We start from the raw sequence: 24585 nt of genomic DNA, 5'->3' as shown, positions 1-24585 counted from the left end.
TAGAATTTCATTGAGGATTTTTCCACCTATGTTCATGAGGGATACTAGTCTATAATTTTCTTTTTCTTTTTTGGGGGTGCCTTTACCTGATTTTGGTATCAGGGTTATGCTGGCTTCATAGAATGAGTTTGGGAGTGTTCCATCCTTTTCCATGCTCTGAAATACCTGTAGTATTACTGGTGTTACTCTGAAAGTTTGGTAGAATTCTCCAGTGAAGCCGACAGGGCTGGGGTTTTTTTTGTTGGAAGTTTTTAAATTATCTTTTCAATCTCCTCTTTTTTTATGGGTTTATTTATTTCTACCTCTGTTTGTGTTAGTTTAGGTAGGTAATGTGTTTTTAGAAATTTGTCCATTTCTTCTAGATTTTCAGATTTGTTGGAGTACAATTTTTCATAGTATTCTGATATGATTCTTTTAATTTTAGTTGAGTCTGTTTTGATATCACCCATCTCATTTCTTATTCAGGTTATTTGCTTCCTTTCCTGTTTTTCTTTTGTCAGTTTGGCCGGTGGTTTATTGTTTTTGTTGATCTTTTCAAAGAACCAGCTTTTGGTCTTGTTAGCTCTTTCAATTGTTTTCCTATCTCTACTTCACTTATTTCTGCTCTAATTTTTATTATTTCTTTTCTTCTGGTCCCCGTGGCCTTCTTTTGCTACTCTCTTTCTATTTGTTTGAGTTGTAGGGTTACTGGTTTGATTTTGACCCTTTCTTCTTTTTGGATGTGTGCATTTATTGCTATAAATTGACCTCTGAGCACTGCTTTTGCTGTGTTCCAAAGGTTCTGGTAGAATGTGTTTTCATTCTCATTTGATTCTGTGAATTTCTTTATTCTGTCCTTGATTTCTTCTATAACTCAGTAGTTTTTGAGCATGGTGTTGTTCAGTTTTTGATTTTTTTCCCGTTACTGATTTCTACTTTTATGGCTTTATGGTCAAAAAAGATGCTTTGTAATATTCCAGTGTTTTGGGTTCCATTAAGGCTTGTTTTGTGGCCTAATATATGGGCTGTTTTGGAGAATGTTCCATGTGTGTTGGAGAAAAAAGTATACTTGGCTGCCGTTGGGTAGAGTGTTCTGTATATGCCTATGAGATCAAGTTGGTTGATTGTGGCATTTAGATCTTCTATGTCTTTATTGAACTTTTTTCTGGATGTTCTGTCCTTCACCAAAAGTGTGTGTTGGAGCCTCCTACTGTTATCGTGGAGCTACCTGTTTCTCTTTTCAGTGCTGTTAGGGTTTGTTTTATGTATTTTGGAGCCCTGTAATTGGGTGTGTAAATATTTATGATGGATATGTCCTCCTGGTGTATTGACCCTTTAATTATTATATAGTGCCCTTCCTTATCCTTTTTGGTGGATTTTGCTTTCAAGTCTATTTTGTCAGACAATAATATTGCCTCTCCTGCTCTTTTTTTATTGTTGTTTGTTTGATGTATTTTTTTTTTTTTTCCATCCTTTGAGTTTGCGTCTTTGAGTTGAGGGTGTGTCTCTTGTAGGCAGCATATAGATGGGTTATGTTTTTTAATCCACTCTGCCACTCTGTCTCTTTATTGGTGCATTTAGTCTATTTACATTCAGCGTATTATTAATAGGTATGAGTTTACTGCAGTCACTTGGATTTTTGTGTGTGTGTGTGTTGTTGACAGTTTTTTTTGTTCCACTTAATTTTCTGTGCTGAGTCATTTTTCTTCATGTATTTTCTTTTCCTTGTTGATTTCGTATTTGCTGAGTCTTTATGTTTTCCTTCTTTTTTATTTTGATGTGTAGGATTATAGTTTCCTTAATATTTACCCCTGTTTTTCTAAGTTTAAACCCATCTTTTATTTCTTGATATGGCCTTGACTTCCTGTCCATATGAAAGATCTATTACTACATTATTTAGTCCCCCTTTTTGTTTTAATGTTGCCATCTTTTTTAGATTGATGTCCCTGTTTCCCCATTTTCAGTGTTTTAGCTTTGATTTATTTTTATACCTTCCCTGTCTGGGTTACTATCGGGTTGTTCTGTCCTGTGTTCTAGTCTTGGGTTGTTATCTGATGTTACCGACTTCTAACAGGAGGACTCCCTTTAGTATTTCTTGTAATTTTGGTTTGGTTTTTGCAAGTTCCCTTAACTTCTGTTTGTCTGAAAATGCCCTAATTTCACCATCATATTTGAGAGACAGTTTTGCTGGATATGTAATTTTTGGGCTGGCATTTTTTTTCCTTCAAGGATTTATGTGTATATCATCCCATTGCCTTCTTGCCTGCGTGGTTTCTGCTGACTAGTCAGAGCTTAGTCTTATTCACTCTCCTTTGTACACGACTTTTTCTTTATCCCTAGCCACTTCTGAAAGTCTCTATTTTTGGTGTTGGCAAGTTTGATGATAATATGTCTTGGTGACTTTCTTTTGGGATCTACCTTGTGTGGGGTTCAATGAGCTTCGTAGATAGATATCTTCTCATCCTTCGTGGTATCAGGGAAGTTTTCTGCCGACAAATCTTCAACAATTCTCTTTGTGTTTTTTGTTTTCCCACTGTGTTCTGGTACTCCAGTCACTCGTAGGTTATTCCCCTTGGTAAAATCCCACATAATTCTTAGGGTTTCTTCATTTTAAAAAAATTTTATCTGAATTTTCCTCAGATAAATTGGTGTCAAGTGGTTTATCTTCAGTCTCACTAATTCTGACTTCTGTTGCCTCAGTTCTGCTCCTGTGACTTTCTATTGAATTGTCTAGTTCTGAAATCTTGCTGTTAATATTTTGGATTTTTATTTGCTGTCTCTCTATGGATTTTTGCAGCCTGTTAAATATGTTATCAGCTCTTGTATAATTTTCTTAAATTCCTCTGTTGCTTTGTCTGTGTCTTCCTTGGCTTGGTCTGCATTTTGCCTGACCTCCCTGATCTCCTGAAGAGCTCTGTATATTAATCTTTTGAATTCCACCTCCAGTAATTCCAAGATTTTCTCTTCCTTTGGGAGGTTTCTTGGCTTCTTGTTTTGTTCACTTGTTGAAGCCACATGGTCTGCCTCTTTATGTGATTTGATATTGACTGTTGTCTCTGAGCCATCAATAAGTTATTATATTTATTTACTTTATGTTTGCTTACTGTGTCTTAGCTTCTTGTTCTGTTTTGTTTCGATATGCTCAAATAGGCTGGTCACGTGACCTATTTTGATTATTGGCGTCTTTGAAGCTCTCATGTCCTGTCACCAGGTGGTTAAAGCTGTTACTAGGTATGTGAGCCCAGGAGTCTGTTTACTTTTCTTGTGCGGATTCAGCTCAGGTGTCCAGGTCGTCAGTCACTGAGTGTGTGGTTCAGGCTCTCACCTGCAGTTCTAGATGGGCAGGGCTATGTATGGGTGATTGGAGTAGGCACAGGTATCTGACTGCAGTAGGGGGTTACGTGCTGAACAAACTAGGGGGCTGACTGCTGCCTGAGTGCCTGGGTGGAAGGTGTATCCCTGTTCCCTACAACACACAGGTAGGTGGGTTTTGCAAATGGACTTTGGGCACCCAGTGCTGTTGGCTGTAAGAACTGGGAGGCACCACGTACTCTGGGACCTCTGTTGCAGGTGGCTAGATGGAGTGGGTAGAGCCACCAATTCTCAGGCCCCTGATGTGGGTAGGTGAGGACCCTGCTTAATGGGCAGGGTGGTGTCAGACGTCATGAATCTGCCACTCCCCTTTAGCTGTTGCAGTTGAAAATAGGCTTCAGGTATATACTCTGTTGTACTGCGCTAATGAACGGGCCCACACAGGTCTAAGCAGGGGTGAAAGTCGTTCAAAGTCTGTGGACTCCTTATGCCTCTGCCTAGGTAAAGGGGCTGTGCGTCCTGAGGTTCTGGTTTAGGGGAGCTGGCAGATTATTTTTCCTTGTTTGTTAATTCGTTCCCTCTCCAAAGCTGGGAGAATGGCTCGAGGCACCCAACGGATCCCACTTCCGGCCCAGGTGGTGTGGCAATCGCTGAATCCAGACCAGGACTGGAGCAGAGCGAGGGGGGCAGGTGAATGGCACAGAGGTACTTCCCAGAGAGGGGAGGGTATTTTGATTCTGTGTGGTAGGTTAGATGCTTGCACTTAACTTTCGCAGATTCAGCACTGCTTCTCCCTGGTTTCGGAGGCTCGTGCAGACTCTCCGCCACTTGGTTTCTCTGGAGTGCTACTGCTTGCCTCAGCCCATGCGCACCAGCTGATCCAGCCTGCAGGGTGCCAGCCAGGTCAGGTCAGGCAAATCCTCGCTGAGTCTGAACTGTCTCGCCCTCCCCCTAATGCTCAGTCTGACTCTTCAACTTTGTCTGTGATTTTCAGGGCTCCTAGATTGTATACATAATTGATTCGCTTGTTTTTTCGGGTCTTTGTTGTGAGAGGGACCATCTCGGCCCCTCCTCTCTTCTTTTTTCTTTTATGAAGCAGGTGATACCGTATTGTACCTATTACAGTATGCTACTTGCTTTTTTCACTTGAATTGTGAACTGTTTTGGAGATAGTTCCATATTGGTACATAAGAATCTTTCTCATCTTCTATATGACTGAATATTATTTATTACATAAATTCATCCCATTAACAAATCTCTGTTTAGCCTGCTGGTGATGCGTTCATGGACAAAGAAAGATCTCTGCCTTCATAGAGCTACATCCTGTATGAATTTATGAATTTTTTAAATTATGTTACTAATGGATATTTAGGTGGTTTCTAGTTTTTCGCTCTTACGAACAGGACTGCATCGAGTAATTTTATGTGTACATCCTGTAGTACATGTAGGGATGTAAGTGGAATTGCTCAGCCAAAGGCTATGTATATATGTAATTTTCATACATTGCCATGTTGCCCGTAGGTCTACTTACTTATACTCCTGCTAGTAATATATACCATTACCCGTTTTTCCTATTTTTCTTCATAGTGTGTCAATACACTTTGTGATGTTTGCCTGTCTAACAAGTGAAAAATTGTATCTAAATATAGTTTTACTTTTTATTTTTTAGCAGCTTTATTGAGGTAGAATTTACATACCATAAAATGCACCCATTGTAAGTATATAGGTCAGTGGTTTTTAATAAATGTGTAGAGTTCCACACTCCTCACCGTAATCTAGATTTAGAACATTTTCATCACCCCCAAATTCCGCGCGTGTCCATTTACAGTCAATCCCTGCTCCCAGCCCAAGCCCCAAGCAACCCCTGATTTCCTGTCTCTGTAAATGTGTCTTTTGTGGCTATTTCATGTAAATGAAATCATACAATATGTTATCCTTTTTTAAAAAATAATATTGTGTTTTCAATAAAAGTTTACACAGCAGATTAGGTTCCCACTTGACCAATTTCTACATGCACTGTTCAGTGGCATTAGTTATGTTTTTCACAGTGTGTCAACATTTTCTAATAGCATTGACTTTTGAGTTGTATATAGGTGGTTTATTAAGGGAGCACTACACTCGCAAATAATGTCCTTTATTTTGTGCACCAATGTGTTATTTTGCTAAAAGGTGACCTAAGGAGATAGTTTTGGTTCAAGGTTTAAAGAGTATCTCAGGGTGATAGTCTCAGGGAGTCCTCCTCTAGTCTCAATTGGTCCATAATTCTGGACTTTTAAGGAATTTGAGTTCTGTTCCGCATTTTTCTCCCATTCTGTCAGGGTCCATCTATTGTGGCCATAATCAGAACGGTTGGTAGTGGTGGTTGGCCACCATCTAGTTCTTCTGGTCTTGGGTAGATGAGTCTGTAGCTTGTGTAGGCTGTTAGCTCTGTAGACCAGTTCCTCTGAGACTTTGATTTAATCTGTGGTCCTTTTTGACTGGCCTCTTTCACTTAGCATAACATGTTGTTAGTGTTTATCCATGTTGCTGTTGTCAGGTGCCATCAAGTTGGTTCCGACTCAGAGCGACCCTACGTACTACAGAATGAAACTCTGCCTGGTCCTGCGCTGTCCTCGTTATGCTTGAGCCCGTTGTTGCAGCCACTGTGTCAATCCATCTCATTGAGGGTCTTCCTCTTTTTAGCTGACCCTCTACTTTACCAAGCATGATGTCCTTCTCCAGGGACTGATCCCTCCTGATAACATGTCCATAGTATGTGAGATGATGTCTCACCATCCTTGCTTCTAAGGAGCATTCTGGTTGTACTTCTTCCAAGACAGATTTATTTGTTCTTCTGGCAGTCCATGGTATATTCAGTAATCTTTGCCAACACCATAATTCCAAGGCATCAATTCTTCTTTGGTCTTCCTTAGTCATTGTCCAGCTTTTGCATGCAGACATCACGATAAAGGAGTAAATATTGAAGTTGTCAAGGATTTCATTTTACTTGGACCCACAATCAATACCCATGTAAGTAGCAGTCAAGAAATCAAAAGACACATTGCATTGGGCAAGTCTGCTGCCAAAGACATAGTTCAAGTGTTAAAAAGCAAAGATGTCACGTTGAGGACTAAGGTGCCCCTGACCAATGCCGTGGTATTTGCAGCTGCCTCATAGGCATTCAAAAGCAGGACAATGAATAAGGAAGAAGAATTGATGCATTTGAAGTAAGGTGTTGGTGAAGACTATAGAATATTTTCAACTCCCTAACAAAAACTCAGAACCTCTTAAGTACATCTTTTCGTGTGCTTATTGACCATTTCTTTATGTTTTTTTTGGAAAAATGTCTGTTCAAGCCTTGATGTATCTTTTGAAGCATAAAAGTTTTGAGATGTCCAATTTATCTATTTTTTGTTTGTTTGTTTGCTGTGCTTTTGATGTAACATCCAAGAAGCCAATGCCTGATCCAAGTTATGAAGATTTAGATCTAGGTTTTCTTCTAAGAGTTTTGTAGTTTTTACCCCTTACATTTAAGTCTGTTACTCATTTTGATTTTATTTTTATGTATTGTGTTTATTTTGGTGAGGGATGATAGTGCGCCCCCTCCCTTTTTTTTCCTAGATAAATGGGCAAATAGAAGCTTCTTAAAAGCTAAAATACAGATTATGTCATGTAATACAGGTAATTTTATTATACACTCATCATATCATGTAAAACTATTATCCATCAGCATTCCGAATAGCTGTAATATCCTTAACATCAAATGGCTGTGAAAGGACTAAAGTTTTTGCCTTATTTTAATCTTATTTATGGTTCTCACTCAAGGTTTCTGTTATCTCTGAGGTTACTGAATAATATTAAATTACGGGTAGTCCCCAGGAATGAATGAGATCTGTTCATAACTGTGTCTTTAAGCTGAATTTGTAGGGAAGTCGGAACGGGTGCATAGGGTTCTTACTGAGCCCCTGGTGGTGTAGTGGTTAAGAGCTGTGGCGGCTAACCAAGAGGTCAGCAGTTCAGATCCACCAGGTGCTCCTTGGAAAGGGCATGGGGCAGTTCTGCGCAGTCCTTTAGGGTCCCTATGAGTTGGAATTGACTCGACAGCAACAGGTTTATGGTTAGCGCAAGAAAAGGCTTGGAGCCTTTTAGAAGCTGATTTAAAAGCCACATTGCAGCAAATGAAAGTGATTGTGATGAGGACTTTGTTGTGAGTGGGGTTGGTTCAGTGTTTCAAAGTGAGGGCAAAAGATATAATTTACACAACATTAAAGGGCAAGTAGGAGTTGCCCGTAAGTTGGAGGTTCCTAACCTGGGGACTGCCTGTATATAAAATGTCAATTGAGTAATCATTTCTATTACGAATCACAAGTTTACTATAAAACTATGCATCTAATTTTTGAATTTTTAAATCATTGGTTCGAGCTACACTTTTCTAATAATGCATAGACTTTTCCTGTTTATACCTGGGAAAAGTTGTTAGAGAAGTTAAGTTATAATGACACCCAGAAGGAAAAATTCTTGATTGTGTATAAAGTTTGATTTATTAAAGGCTACAAGTTTTGAGGTTTATTGTAAATCTGAATTACTGAGACCTAGCTCAAGTAAGAAGGTCAAGGCAGGTGGGGATGGAGACTCCTGCCCCTTTTGGGGAGAGAAACTGTTGATTTGGGCAAAAAATGGGTAACATGAGCCTGAATTATTGTAAAACTTGGAATTCAGTAAACAATTTTCAATCTCAATTAAATGAAACTCAGTGCTTCCCAAACAATGTCTCTTCCGCTCCCCACCCCCAACCCCTGGTTACCACTAGTAAACTCTGGTTTCTGTACGTTTTCCTTGGCTAGATATTTCATATTAATGGGCCATACAATATTTGCCCTTTTGTGACTGACTTATTTTACTCAGCATTAATGTTTTCAAGGCTCATCCATGTCGTAGCATGTATTAGGACTTCATTTCTCTTTATTGCTGAGTAATATTCCATTGTATATTTACCACATTTTGTTTATCCATATTTTGATGGACATCATGGTTGTTTCCACCTTTTGGCTATTGTGAATAGTGCTGTAATGAACATAGATGTACACGTGTCTATTTGCATTGCTTGTGGATATATACTTAGGAGTGGAATTGCTGGGTCATATGGTAGTTCCGGAAACCCTGGTGGCATAGTGGCTAAGTGCTACGGCTGCTAACCAAGAGGTCAGCAGTTCAAATCCACCAGGCGCTCCTTGGAAACTCTATCGGGCAGTTCTACTTTATTCTGTAGGGTCACTATGAGTCTGAATCGACTCGACAGCAGTGGGTTTTTGGTATGGTAGTTCTGTTTTTAACTTTTTGAGCAACCACCAAACTGTTTTCTATAGTGGCTGTACCATTTTGCATTTCCACCAGCAATGGATAAGAGTTCCAATTTCTCCATGTCTTTGCCAACATTAGCTATGAGTCGGAATCAACTCGACAGCAGTGGGTTCAGTGGGTTTGCCAACATTTGTTGTTTTCTGTTTTTTGGTCTTAACCATTTTAGTGGGAGTGAAATGGTATATCATGGTTTTGATTTTCATCTTCCTAGGGCTAATGATGTCGAACAGGAAAGAAACTTTGAAGGTCTGAGAAGTTTTTATTTTTATTTATAATATATGCTTGTATATTTTACTTATATAAAGTTCATTCAGAATGGTTGTGAATGATATACTTTTTTAAAGTCAGGCATATTGAGATATGTTCTACATACAATAAAATTCACCTTATTTTAAGTATGTAGTTCTGTGAGTTTTAGTAAATGCATATGGTCATGTAGCTACCACCACAATCAAGATATATTTTGATCTTTTGAATGCTCCGCTTACCAAATTCACCAAATATTCTATATTAGTTTTCAGTAGTGAGCTCTTTATGCTAAATTTGTCTTGGATTATTTAGAAAGCATTATGGAGTAACAGATAGTTACTCCTCTCTGATTCCATAATACTTTAGTAAAAATTAGCATTAATTATCATTCATATTGAAGATGTAGGAATTTGGGCTTAATGTCATACAGTGCTGGGTAAGCTCTGTGAGGAATGGAGTGACAAAACACGGAACCTGCCTGCCATGAGTTTGGAAAAGGAGGTAAATTGGAAATATAAATAACTAATTCAGAGTAGAATGTGCTCATTGGTATAGGTGCTATGGGAGGACAGGAAGGCAGAGATTAGTGTTTGGGAGAGAAGGGGGGTATTGGAAAAGCTTCCTGGAAAGCACTGCGGCATTTTTTGCTGAAATTTTGAATAATGAAGAAATGAGGTAAGGAAATTGACTTGTTGGCATTGGAGTGGAGCTATGGGAGAAGTTAGCAGGATCAGAGGGAGGCATGGAAGTCAGGTGAGTGGTGGACCCCTTTGGCCAGGGTGCATGCTGTGTGAGGGATAGTACTGCCAGAGGGACCAAAACACTGGCAGTCTTGAATGCTGAATAAAGTGGTTTGGAGCTTATCCTGTAAGCATATACCGGCACTCCTTGCCGTCCAGTCCATTCCGACTCTTAGTGACCCCATCATAGGGCAGAGTAGAACGGCCCCACAGCGTTTCCAAGGCTGTAATCTCTACGGAAGCAGACTGCCACATCTTTTTCCACGGAGTGGCTGGCAAGTTCAAACTGCTGACCTTTTTGGTTCACAGCCGAGCACTTTCACCACTGTGCCACCAGGGCAGCTGAGTAAGAGTTAAGGGCTATCTTTTAGGAAGATTACCTTAACAGTAAAATATGTAGGATAAATCAGAGGAGATAAAGATTAAATGGGCTGGGCAGTTAAGGAGGTTACTGAAATGTTCTTTACAAGTGTTAATGAAGGCTTGAACAGAGACAGTAACGATTGTGATTGAAAAAAGTGAATAGTTCCCAGTAGCTGAGACTATGAACACCCTGTAAGCCGTAGAGAATTCAAAGGGAGAAATAAATTAGGGGTGATAGTTTTGAATATGTAGAGTTTGAAGGTTTGTTGGGAAGATGTATCTAGGGCAAGTGAAAATGTTGTAGTAGAGTTTGGAGGTAAAGACTAGAATATTAACTTGGAAATAAGTTGCTTGAAAGTGAAAGGTGAATCTTTGGGGGATGTTGAGATCCCCCAAGGAAGAGGTGGCTAGGAATAGAAACTAAGGAAATAATCGCTTCATTTAAATTTACTCTCTGTACTGATCCAGTGACCTACATAACCAAAAAGTTGCTTTTTTGGAATAAATTCCATTTGATTACCCATTGTTAGTGTATGTCTCCTACAAGCAGAATGAAGGGGAAATAATTCTTGGTCTTTGAATTCTTGATGATTTAGCACACACACACAAAAAAAGAGTACCTGCTATGATGAACAACACAATAAGGAAATGGTTGCTTATTGCATTACAGAATAACTTCTAGTGATAGTAATGAACAGATAGTGCTGCTCTAGAACCAGACGCTGTTCTCAGCAGTATATTCACTCAGTACTGGCTAATAGTGCATTCAGGGCAAAGAGCTAATGCTTCATTACAGTAGTGAAGAGTTTGTTTCAAAACATGCAAAAGCAGCATATTTTAGGGGATATCTTTATAGTATGAATGTGAAAAACATGGTATATTTGAACATGTACTTCCTTAAAACAATTGAAATACATTTTTGTCTCCTGTGGTTTAAAATGCCTTCAACAGGTTGAAAGAATTTAGATAATTTGTTTTACAGAGAGATAAGGGTCTGACATTTAACCCAACCCCAGGTGCATGTGGTTTCTTAAAAAATGTCAAAAAGGTCACATGATCTTAGTGTACAAAGTCAGAAAAACAAGATCTTTTTCAATGTCTTAACTGAAATGGAGCATAAATAAAAATTCCCAATATAAAGAAAGAACTTATTTAATCATTATAAAACTTTTTATTAAGTGCTTTAGTAAATTTTTTGTTAATAATGAAATTAGTAACATCTTGTTCCATAATTTGCTAAACTTATTGTTTTAAAATAATTCAGTCTGAAGGCTAAATTTGTTATTTCCATACTGACTTTGCAATGTGAAGTGTAGCACTGGGAATAATTAGTGACTTGAGTCATTTAAAAAAACATTTTAAATATTAAGGATTTGTTTCAAATGCTAATGGGATGCATTTCCTCCTCATAGCAACCGTTATTTTCCCTGATGCCCCCTCGTCCACTTTCCGTAATGCTCTTCTTCATCAGAACACCCAAACTGGAAGTCTTAAAGCTATGTAGTATATCTCCTTTTGAAAAAGAAAATGTGTATACAGTAGTTTCATGCTTACTTTATTAAAAATTAGGTAATGAATATAATGAAGACTTGCCTTAGTTTTTGATTTTATATACATTTTGAAATTTTATGGTTAGGAAGGATTGAACTAATGAGACTTAGCTATGGATTTTATTTAGGGTTACTTATTTATTGTAAAAGACTCCATGTTTGTTTCCATTCCTTGTATTCTGATTTAAGGAATGTGGCTAAAAAACACATGTTAATGCATGTATCTTTTGTTGGTTGATTTCAACAAAAATGCCAAGTCCATTCAACAGGCAAAATATAATCTCTTTAATAATTGGTCCTGGGAGCTGGGCCTGTACCACACACCATATATGAAAAGTAACTTAAAATGGATCAAGAACCTAAGTGTGAGAACTAAAACCATAAAACTATTGGAAGAAAAGAGGGGTAGTGCTCCGGGGCCTGGTTTTTAACAATGGGTTCTTAGATATGACACCAAATGCACAAGTGGCAAAAGGCAAAATAGAGAAATTAGACTTCATCAAAATGAAACACTTGTACATCAAAGGACTTTATCAACAAAGTGAAGAGACAACCTACAGATGGGGAGAGAAAAATTTGGCGGAACCATATATCTGGTAAGAATTTAATATCCAGAATAAGAACTGCATAATCTTACAACAAAAGACAAACAACTCCATCAAAAAAATGGACAAAAGAATTGAATGGTCATTTCACCAAAGAGGATATACAAATGGTAGACTAGAACATAAAAATGCTCAAAGTCATTGGGGAGATTCAGATCAAAACCACAATGAATGACTGTGTTCAAAAAAATAGAAAATAACAGGTGTTGGCAAAAGATGTGGAGAAATTGTCCATTGTTGGTGGGAATTAAAAATGGTATAGCCACTGTGGAAAATAGTTTGGTGGTTCCTCCAAAATTAAACATAGGCTGTAAACCTTTACCTAAAGCACAATTAAAAAAAAATAATAATAATCACCAAAAAGCCTTTGAGAAAAACCATCATCTATTCCTAATAAAAACTCTAAGCAAAAAAAAAAAAAAGTTAAACATAGAACTGCTACTAGAATTGGAAGAAGGAACACAAACGGAAACTCGTTCGCCCATGTTCGTTGCAGCAGTGTCCACGTAGCCGAAAGGTGGAAACAACTTGCATGTCTGTCCACCAACAGATGAGTGAACAAACGACAAAATGAGGTGTGTACGTGCAGTGAAGTGTTGTTGTTGCTGTTAGTTGCCGTTGAGTCCATTCTGACTCCTGGTGGCCAGCACAGACCATTACTATATATAAAGAAAAACGAAGTCCCGATGCATACTAGAATGTATATGAATCTTGAAAACATTACGGTGAGTGAAAGAAATCAGTCACAAAAGGTCAAATATTGTATGATCCCACTTATATCAAACAGGCAAATGTATAGAGACCAAAGTTTCTTTGTGGTTACCAGTGGTAACAAGTCCTCCCTCAGGGGAAAGGGAGAGTCTTTGCTTAGGGGACGCTGAGTTTCTGTTACAGGTGGTGGAATTATCTGGAAAAGGATGGGATGATGGTTGTACAACATGATGAACGTGATCTTTGTCCTGAATTTTGTATGTGGGGAATGCTGAATTGGCGAATGTTTTGTAATCTACATTTTTACTACAAACAAATCAACAAACAAAAACAAAACCACTTGTTATAACAAAGGGATTACTTTTTCCTCTATAGCTTGTTTTGTTATACCTGTTTCTTTAGCATTATTATTGTTAAAAGAAATGGTTTCATAAACATGAAACGAATTATTTCCATATCCTAACTCCATGTCCTGGTAAGTATTCTGAAGAAAAATTTATAAGCAAGAAAATGGTGACACAGCTGACTTGCTGGGGCTATAAATTCAGTTAGTTAAGAGGACAAAAGAGTCCCTAGCTCCTCATCCTATACCCAAACCATGCCTTTTACCACAACTAAAGAGCTAGAGTCACATCCTGTATAACCCAATGGGAGTTGTATTTACTGAATTATTTCCTTGTGGGTAGATGTTTGTCATGGGTTAGTACACTCCTCAGGAAAGTGTAATTTTATACTTAGTGTATTCACGAAGATTTGGTAGCCCATAAATTAAAATATATTTACTTACTTTGTGTAAATTACAACTATAATAACAGAAATAAAGAAGACACCTACAATTCTACTACCCTAAAAAATAAGCTGTTCTCCCCCATACTCCCTTTCCAGTCCTTGCCGAGAACCACATTTCAAATATCTGAAATTTTAACCTACATTTTCTGGGAAGTTTATTAGAGTTGATTTCTGTTTATTTGGAGGTGACTCTTGAAGCCCAGGTCAGTTCCTGCTATTCCCAGAGAGTGTGCTTAACAAGTAGAGGAAGAAATAAAACTTTCTGAGGTTGGCCATTTCTTTGGGAAGAATTCCTGCGAGTTTCTTTTATATAGAACTGTCTTAGATGCCAACGACTGAACTGGATATTTAGACCCATTATAGCATCTGACCTAAACTGTGGAAGGCATGCTTCAGGGCTTCTTGGACTACTAAAGTAGGCTTTCTAAAGCCTATACCATTGGGACTTGCTCACAATCGAATTATGTTTGGTTGGGAAGAAAATGGCACAAAAAAAGTAGGCTGCCAATTGAACAAACACATTTGTCTTACTGAAATTTATTCCCTGTTGATCACGGTGCTAGTTGGATTGTCCGCTTAAATAAACAGTTAAATCCTATTGATTGTCCATAAATCCTCAAAGTCAAATTTCATTTTACTGAGAGAGTAAATGCTTGAGAGATTTGTTTCATTCATTCACTCACTTATTCATTCACAGACAGGCAGCTGCTGTAACAGTCTGACTTACGGGTTCTGGACGATTTTTAAAAGCTTGATTCCATAAATATAATTGAGTTCATATTTCATAGATTAGTTGTAGAACCTTGATTTACTTTCTTAATGAGTAGATAGCTGGGTCAGGGAGCAAAATACAAATTATTTACTGCCGTGTAATTAATGTCTTTTAATAGACATAATGTCCATTTTTTAAAACTAGGCTTACGTAAAGTTACAGAACATATTGGGTAATCTAGAAAGTAATTGAGTTTAAAAAAAAAAACTGTCTTTAAATTTAATCGAGTTAAAAAATAGACTCGCTAAATTGCTATCCTACGAAACTGAAAACAGTGTCCCATTTAATGTATTTTATATGTAGTATGTCAGGTAAATGTACCTGGCACCTTCCCTGTGGAAGTGGAAGCACCTTTATCTTGGTTACAGAATGTTTGAGCCCTTCTCATCCTAGCTTTCAGGCTAGGCTACCCTGATAGCTAGCAAAACTTCTCCTATTCTGGTATTTAAGTTGCCATTCATAAATTTGTAGGTAGGAGGGAGAGATAATTTTGGGGTGGGTGCTTTCTGCCCATTAGACTACTGCTTAAACAGCAGGCGGGAGGGGCTTCTGTTGCCTGTTGCAGCATCAGGGTGGGAATTAACCCATAAAGTGCATGTATCATGTGTATTTTCATACAGAAAATTTACGTCAACTTACATACTGAGTCAGTTTAAATCATGATCGATGTTGATGATGGGAAAATGGTAAACTGTGAGTTTTCTGATATCTGTTTATATCTTAAATATGAAGTGTATTTATTTCTTTTTGAATGGATTTCCATAGCAGACTATCTGGAATTTCTAAAAACTCTGTATTTTCTCAGCAAGTTCAAAATCAGTTAAAAATGTCCTTTGTCAGTTGCTCCCAGATTTTCGGTGGCCAATATAATAACCCAGTCTCCAGTTCAGTACCAGGCTGTCCTGCAGTTGGAAAGGGCCATTCAGTAAGGAGGAGATGATGTGACACCCCGAATCGCTTTTCCACTGTCCTTTGATCCTCTTAGCAATCTCCCTTCTTATAAGGTTTAATTAAAGTTTTTCAGTCTGTTTTTCTTCTTCCATTTTACAGGAACACCAGTATATTCAGTAGCGTGGGGCCCTGATTCAGAAAAGGTCCTTTACACAGCAGGCAAGCAGCTGATCATCAAACCTCTTCAACCAAGTGCCAGAGTGTTACAGGTACTTCTCGGACGTCATTGTTGGGATCTGTCAGACGCTAGGCACGAGGACGCTTTCTGGGGAGTCCCTTTCTTCTGGGTGGTCTTTTTACAGTCTGAGACCTTTAAGTGTGTGGTTTTGTCAACCTTTATTACAGAACAGGGAGTATCTAGGTGTATTTCCATCAGAGTTCACGTGCGCTTGTTCAGTTTACATTTTACCAGTAAATCATAAATGTATTTTGAATTACAAAATAGTCACATGATTTGGCAAAACTGAGCATGTTTAAATTTAGCAGCAGGGTCAGTCTCCAATGTATAGATTTGAGACAAAACAGGACTAAATCATACAATTTTAGGAGCTGGTTCGGACTTGGTTTTTTACTATCCTCCTCTTCCTCCTCACCTGTTTAACACACTTGAGCTCTAAGTCTGTCATTATTTTAGGACTTTTAGAGTGGAGGAGGAGGGGTCGGTGTAATATTCAAAACTAAGTATTTACCTTAAAGATAGTCCAATTTCACATTTTATTTTGTGCTTTTCAGAAAGGAATAGTTAAGCTAGGAGCTGAATCTTTTATTGTTATTATTATTTTTATTGTGCTTTAAGTGAAAGTTTACAGTTCAAGTCAGTTTCTCATACAAAAACTTATACAGACATTGTTATGTGACCCTAGTTGCTCTCCCTGCAATATGACAGCACACTCCTTCTCTCTACCCTGTATTTCCTGTGTAGGAGCTGAATCTTAAAGAGGAAAAGGAAATTTGTTTTAAGCCTACTGTTATTGTTGTTGTGTGCCGTCGAGTCAATTTTGGCTCGTAGTGATCCTGTAGGACAGAGTAGAACTGCCCCATAGGGTTTCCAAGGAGTGGCTGGTGAATTCAAACTGCCAACCTTTTTGGTTAGCAGCCTGAGCTCTTAACCACTCTGCCACCAGGGCTTCGTTCTAAGCCTAGGGACCAGGAAAAATGATTTGTTTAGTGTCTTAGTTATCTAGTGCTGCTAAAACAGAAATACCACAAGTGGATGGCTTTAACAAACAGAAATTTATTTTCTCAGAGTTTAGGAGGCCAGAAGTCTGAATTCAGGGCGCTGGCTCTAGAGGAAGGCTTTCTCTCTCTGTTGGCTCTGGAGAAAGGTCCCTGTCTGTTTTGAGCTTCTGCTCCTGGTGATCTTTATGTGACTTGACCTCTCTCTTCCCCCGTCTCTAGTTGTGTTTGCTTGCTTAATCTCTTTGATATCTCAAAAGAGATTTAAGACACATCCTCCGCTAATCCTGTCTCACTAACATCACAAAGTCCATTCCCAGATGGGACTATAACCACAGGCATAGAGGTTGGGATTTACAACATGTAGTTTTGGGTGATACAGTTCAATCCATAACATTTAGAAATGTTACAGAAAGGGACAAACTGAGAACCACACAAAAGTAAGTAAAACAGTGGTGGCAGTCGAGACAGGTCAGGGAAGGACAAATTATGGGAACCTTTTAAGTTTATGTCTAGGATTTTGGTGTTTGTTTACAGTGTTCAAAGGTTGAATCATTTTGTTTATATTTTGCTAGTGACACAGTGTATGTGGGTGACAGGCTTTGGAGTTAGTCTCCTGGGTTTAAATCCTCTCTCCATTTTTACGTGTCTGCAACCTTAGGCAAGTTATGAAATATCTTTGAGCCTCAGCTTTCTCATCTCTTAGTTGGTGATGCTAATACCTGCTTGACACAGTTGTTGTGGGGATTGAATGAGTCAAACTGCAAAGTGCATAGGACAGTCCTGGCATATAGTGAGCATTCACTACAGAGTTCGAATCCACCAGGCACTTGGAAACTCTATGGGGCAGTTTTACTTTGTCCTATAGGGTCACTATGGAATCGACTCCAAGGCAACGGGTTTTGGTTTATAGAGTAGCTATTTCAACGGCACTGGGTGTGGGTTATTATTAATATTATTGTGTTATTATGAGTTATTATGTCATCTCAACCTTTTAGTCAGGAGCCCCTGCATGGTATAAAGAGTTAACATGTTTGGCTGCTAACCAAAAAGGTTAACAGTTTGAGTCTACCCAAAGGTACCTCTGAAGAAAGACCTGGCAGTCTGTCCCCCAAAAATCAGCCATTGAAAACCCTATGGAACACAGTTCTTCTCTGACATACATGGGGTCGCCATGAGTCAGAATTGTCTCAGAGGTGCTAAAAATAAAACCCTTTTTGTCAGCCTTTAATAAATGAGAGCCAGGCAGGCTAGGGACAAGGTATAGAATGACTAGGTCATGGGTAAGGGATTTGGTGGTCGAGATTAACAGGCTACAACAGATATAAAAGTGTTGTAAGAAGAACATCAGCTTTAGCAGTTAAAAGATTTAGATTTGGGGGAGTAAAAAACCAAACCAAACCCAGTGCCATTGAGTCGATTCTGACTCATAGTGACCCTATAGGACAGAGTAGAACTGCCCCATAGAGTTTCCAAGGAGCGCCTGGCGGATTCAAACTGCCAACCCTTTGGTTAGCAGCCGTAGCACTTAACCATTACACCGCCAGGGTTTCCAACTTTTGTATGTATTGTGCTATACAGGTAGTGCCTGTCTTACGCCAGGGTTTCCTTACTGACGACTCCTTCATAAGTCACTTCTGACATAAGTCAGATGCCTCCTTTTTTCTAGTTTTTATTATTATTGCCTTTTTATTATCAGTACCCATCTTTGAACGTGTGCAAGTGAACATCTGAGAATAACTTCAGCAAACTACACACTACAACGTTGTATGTAGTATGTATTACTGATGATGAGATGTACCCAAAAAACAAAACTAAATAGGTGGTTGTAAGTACAGTTTGCGTAACTGGAACAGGTCGTGAGGGACTACCTGGATATATTGCCTAGAGTCCACATGCACTTACATTTTTACTGTGTGCAGAACACTCTGCTAAGAACTTTGGGGACAAACAAAAGAAATAGAAAATATAAGTTCTTGCCCTGAGGCCACGAAAGTTGGAAGAATTTGGGCAAAGGTAAGAAGCTGAAAAAGAGGACTAGATCTGACTGCCTTTAGGTAAAGTCCTTCCATACCAATCATTTACACTGTGAAAATCTGCTATAAAATTATACAGCAAAACAGGCAAGTTGATTGATCTTTTAGTTTATACCTGTAATTCTGTAAATTTGTTCAGATATTTGTAATCAGCTTATATATATGAAACTCAGGAAGGTGCTTCTATCACCATTGATGAACTAAATTGTGGCTTAGGGGTTCAATAGAACTTTTGGGCCAGGACATAGCAGAGAGAAGAAAAAACACCCATTGCCAAAATTCAGCTAGAGTGGAAGAGGAGTTAAATTATAATTAGTAATTTAATGCAAATTATTTAATCCTTTTGGAAAACTAAAACTGCAGCAGTTCTCCTTGAGCACAAACACATTTTCAAATCGGAGTTGTCCACAACGAGGAATGCGTAATTAATTCTTGCTTTTGGAATGCAGTTCAAAAGTATATACCTCATTTCCTTTAAGACTTTTTAGGGCCTCTTCTGGGTACCCAGAACTTGTTTTTATAGTGAGGTGACTTTGGTTTACTTATTCATTCATTAAAAATGTAGCATATACCTGTTCTACGCCAGGCACTGTGCTGGGCGTGAGACATTCAGAGTGGAACTGAACACCGTTCCTGCCTTTAAGTAGCTCTTTGCTCACAAAATACCTAATAAATTGAGAAATAATTGAAAATTGACTGTATTATATGTAGTATGTAAATATGTATTTCATATATAAATTGATATCCAAAGTTATATCTTTAGAATACAGTAAATGATAAAATTTAAATCATTTTTTGCTCGTAACTTGAATATGCAAAAATTTGTTTTCTAACTCTAAAATGAAACTCTTGACAGTCATTGTGTGTATGTGTGTGTGTTTGTAATATTTTTCCTTGCAGTTTATGCCAGGAAATTAGATTAACTTGACAGATAATTGGGAGAATTACTGCTTTTTAACATGTATTATCAAAACATTTGTTTCTAAAATGTATACTTTTGTATATCTTGAATAAAGCAAGTTACGAATTATTGCTTATTCTTAGACCTTATTTGACCCTAATTTAATAGTTTATTCTTTATACAATAAGACCAATAGGTTGGGAAGGGTTTGTCGAGAGAGCCCTTAAAACTAGTCAGTCTTTTATATGAAGTTAATTGGCTCATTCTTCAAAATGTACTTTATAGTCTTCGAGGAAAGTTAATTCTGTCTTAGATACGTTCTTCTGCCTAAACATGGTGAAAGACAGCTTTTAATTACGTGTGTGTTAATAGCTAATGGGCACATCAGTTTAAGTGCAGGAAGGCATTCTTGCTTCCTTTCTAGGTTGCCAGCATATGGGTGACTTCAGAACGTATATGTGTTTGTGGAAAAACATCATCCTTTTCTTGTACGGTAAATGCAGGGGGAAATTATCAGAGTAGCCCAGTTGTGAACCAGGACAAGTGAAGGTAAAGAGAGGAAAGCTTAGGGGAATATGCAGAACAGAACGAAGAGAGTTCTGAAGATGACGCGATGAAGTAGGAGCTAAAGAGAATTAGTTCACCAGGAGGCAACATCAGTATTGGAATCAGCTGCACAAAGGTGACAGCAAGATTTGGACTCAGCTAACATTTTTTGAAGTATGTATATGACATTCATTCCTGTGTTGTCACATAAATGTTGAGCTTGAAGTAAGTCAACAGCAAGTGATTTTCCATGTGGAATCTAGGAAACTGAGGACATTTTTGAGGATGTGAGCTGTATAGTGGATGGCATGGTGCTAGGTGCCTTCATTAGTGTAAATTAGAAATGAAACAAGCAAATGACATACTGCTCAATGGCTGTAAAAACAAGACAGGAACCCCTGAGTGGAAGGCACGAGAAGAATCACTAGAAAGAAGCAAAGTGTCTTTTCTTACAGAAAATACTTCTTAGTGCTCTTAAAGTTGTAATTTAATATCTTTTTTCCTCTCATAGTGGAAGGCTCATGATGGCATTATTTTAAAAGTAGATTGGAACTCAGTTAATGATCTTATTTTATCTGCCGGCGAAGACTGTAAATATAAGGTATGTAATGTTTAAATTTATCATATGGTTGAAAGAATCAAATTTGGGTGAAAAGTGTTTAGCATATGATAATATTCTTTTAGTTCCTCACCTTAACCATGTCTTTTAACTGGTAATTTAGCAAATTTTTATTTTATATTTTAAAGTGGTATTTAATAATTTTAACTGTTATTTTAAATTGCTGATTGCATAAAGATGATCTCATTGACCTATAGAATTTGATTTAAAAAGTAGCAACATATAGTTCCTCATTTTAGTGACTCAGCGTTAATCTAATAAGTTCTAAAAAATCAACGCTACTAGTTGATTTACTTCAGACCATGATAGTTTGTGGGAAAGAATAAGATTTAATGTAACAATACAAGAAATTTAGTTGAAATAAACACTTTTAGGGAAAGGTGATAGAGCACTTATTGGACAAGAAAAAATTTAAGCACAAAACTAAACATTTCAGAACTTTAAAATAGTAAATTAAAATTTATTGTGGTAAAAATATGTATAACAAAACATTTGCCGTTTCAACATTTTTTACTTGTACAATTCTGTGACATTAATTACGTTTTTCTTATCTTCTCCATCACCGTTCTCCATTTGCACGTTTTTCCACTATCCTTAACAGAATCTCAGTGTCCTCCAAGCAGTGACTCTCCCTGAGGACTCATGCCCTAGTAACCACTAATAAACTTTGCTCACTATACATTTGCCAAATTCTAGATATTTCATGTAAGTGGATCATATAATATTTGTCCTTTTTTCATCTATGTTGTAGCATGTATCAGAGTTTCATTTCTCTTTATGGCTAAGTAATGCTGTGTTTTTGCATATGTCTGTCCCATTTTGTTTGTCCATTAATGGATATTTAGGTTGTTTCCATCTTTTAACTATTGTGAAGAGGGCACAGTGAACATGCTGTGCAAGTATCTGTTGCGTTTCTGCTTTCAGTTCTTTGGGGTCTGTCCCTAGAAATGGAGTTGCTGGGTCATACGGTAATGTTTGTTTAGCTTTTTGAGGAATTGCTTTCCACAGTGGCTGTACCATTTTACAATTCCACTAGCAATGGATGACAGTCCCAGTTTTTCCACATCCTTGTCAATGTTTCCTGTCCTTTTGATGATAGACATCCTGTTGGAGGTGAAATGGTGTTCGCTGTGGCTTTGAGTTGCATTTCCCTATGGCTTTGAGTTGCATTTCCCTAATGACTAATGATGTCAGGCATCATTTCATGTGTTTGTTGCCCATTCGTATATCTTCTTTGGCAAAATAGTAAGCCTGTTGCTCATTTCTTGATTTTTTTTTAAATATTAAATTTAAAAGGACTTAAAATGGGTAGATTTTATGTTTAATGAAAGATTTAGTAAAATCTGAAAATTATGGTGTTATCATAAAATGTATTCTTTTTGAGATATTAGGTTTCAAGGAACACTACTTTTTTTTCCCCTTGCACAAGAGTATAAAACAAAAACAAAAGTAAAGGTATTTAATTACTAATATTTTAAAGTGATGATTTCTAAGTCTCGATACTTTACTAGAGGACAAACTTGTTTGTAATAATGTGGTGGCTGTTAGAAAAGATAAAAGAATTACTTGCTTTTGTAGGTGTGGGACAGTTATGGCCGCCTGCTGTACAGCTCACAACCTCACGAGCACCCTATCACCTCAGCTGCCTGGGCTCCAGGTGGAGAGTTATTTGCTGTTGGATCGTTTCACACTTTACGCTTGTGTGATAAAACTGGGGTAAGTTACCGTGGTGAGCAGCCACAGATGTGCTGTTGTAAATGTGGAACGCACAACACACGTGGCCCTGTAAATGTGGAACGCGCAACACACGTGGCCCTGTAAATGTGGAACGCGCAACACGCGTGGCCCTGTAAATGTGGAACGCGCAACACGCGTGGCCCTGTAAATGTGGAACGCGCAACACGCGTGGCCCTGTAAATGTGGAACGCGCAACACGCGTGGCCCTGTAAATGTGGAACGCGCAACACGCGTGGCCCTGTAAATGTGGAACGCGCAACACGCGTGGCCCTGTAAATGTGGAACGCGCAACACGCGTGGCCCTGTAAATGTGGAACGCGCAACACGCGTGGCCCTGTAAATGTGGAACGCGCAACACGCGTGGCCCTGTAAATGTGGAACGCGCAACACGCGTGGCCCTGTAAATGTGGAACGCGCAACACGTGTGGTCCTCAGTCTTTAAAAAGCGTTTTCAGCGAATGCGTCTGACTGAATCTTTCTTGTTCGTCTTCTTAATACATTGGTTCAGTCAGTTCCAGATTTATGGGACCACATGAACTCTTTAAGTGTGGAGAACAGGCATGTTCTCCACGGTTTGTCTTTCTGGAGGTACTTATTTTGAACATGATTCTGAAGGATGGATAAAGTATTAAAATTTATGCCAAACCAATATGGAGAGTGTAGTTTTAAACTTTTTTTTTTTTACTCTCAACATGTTTCATAAAATAATTTTAGTTGCATATTTTTGGTAAGGAATTAATTATAAAAAATATGGTTGTTTTAGAACCAAAGGACATCTTTCTGTTTGTCAGTAATTCATATTTAAATACTTGTGAGAACTGAAAGGAGGAAGCGTGCTGACTCATTGAGGGGGAGAGTAAGTGGGAGTATGGAGTAAGGTGTATATAAGCTTATATGTGACAGACTGACTTGATTTGTAAACTTTCACTTAAAGCACAATAAAAATTATTAAAAAATAAATAAATAAATACTTGTGAGAATTTTTCCTCAAAAGAGAATATGCTATACTTCATACAAATTCTGTTTAGAACCTAGGCAGACAGCCAAGCTCAGTGGCCTCTCCCCACTCTCCACTGTCTGCAATGCCCCAGAAGCAGCAGCATCGTGAGCGAGGCTGTCTCTACTCCTCCTAGCTACGAAGAGATCACGTAACTGTGGCTCATTTTCCTCAAATACAAAATAAGACAGTTAACTTAGACTTTTTTAGAGCTTTATTAATGATGTATTAAGTATTCTGGATATTTATTTTCTAGCACATAAAATATAAGGTTCTTTGTCTGGCTTTGGAAACCCTCTGAAGCTTGGTGCCATGAAATGCGTTCAGTCTTTTCTCCCCCAACTCCCTGATGAGTATCTGTGCCCAAGTCAGGCTGGACACTGGCTCTTGGATCTTTCCTGACCCTGACAAATGTCCTCGGTCCTGTTCTCCTCTCATGGAATGCTCTCACTTCTGTCCTAAACTTACTGAGTTCTACCCAGCCTTCAAGGTTGATCTCATTTATAGGCAGTTCATAGTTCATTTTTTTTTTTCCTTAATTTTTCCTCACCCTAGGTCTCTTCTCAGGATGTTAGATCAAATCATCCCATCACTTAGGAACTTTTACCTCTGATTGTTTACCAGTGATCCCAATGCTATAAAATATGTAGTCCCATCTTCACAATTTATTATGCTCTTATGTACTTTACTTTCATGTATATTATTTTTGATTCCCTAGATAGTTTATAATATCCCATAGCTTAATTATTCTATACCTATTATCTATACAAAATAGTAGATACTGTATAATTTATTAATAACTTTAAGCATAATAATTTTAGTTTGCTATTTAGATGGAAATATGTTAATATTTTAAGTTCAAACTGGGGCAATAGGTTGATCTGAGTAACTGAATTAAAGATTTACCTCACTAAGCACCAAGTCTTTTTTTAGAATGTTAAATATTCTAGAAAAATAAACTTTCTAGAAGAATTTTGCTTTTACTACATTCATCTGAATAGACTGAATAGAATGTAATGATTTTTTTGAGAATTGAGATTAATTTTTTTTTATATAGTTTCTATTTATTGAACATTGACCATATGCCAGGAATGTGCTATATACCCTTTATATGTATGTATATTATCTCATTGCATCTTCACAATCTTAAAGGTAGGTATTATTATCCCATTTTTTTTTTTAGCATCTAATCTTCAATATGTAAGAAATTTA

At 37.8% G+C, this 24585-nt stretch overlaps 1 protein-coding gene across 5 annotated transcripts in view; it reads left to right on the top strand.

The window, feature by feature from the left end:
- Positions 1-24585, top strand: part of IFT80 (intraflagellar transport 80) — a 154696-nt gene that overhangs the window by 37230 nt on the left and 92881 nt on the right. For all 5 annotated transcript variants that reach the window (XM_064275663.1, XM_064275664.1, XM_064275662.1 and 2 more), the window contains 3 exons: positions 15461-15570; positions 20532-20621; positions 22218-22355. In XM_064275663.1, coding sequence (XP_064131733.1) covers positions 15461-15570; positions 20532-20621; positions 22218-22355 — 338 coding nt within the window. The remainder of the gene's footprint in view (positions 1-15460; positions 15571-20531; positions 20622-22217; positions 22356-24585) is intronic.

This window comes from Loxodonta africana, chromosome 23 (genome assembly GCF_030014295.1).
Source record: "Loxodonta africana isolate mLoxAfr1 chromosome 23, mLoxAfr1.hap2, whole genome shotgun sequence".
Lineage (NCBI taxonomy): Eukaryota > Metazoa > Chordata > Mammalia > Proboscidea > Elephantidae > Loxodonta > Loxodonta africana.
This window is presented reverse-complemented; position numbering and strand designations above follow the sequence as displayed.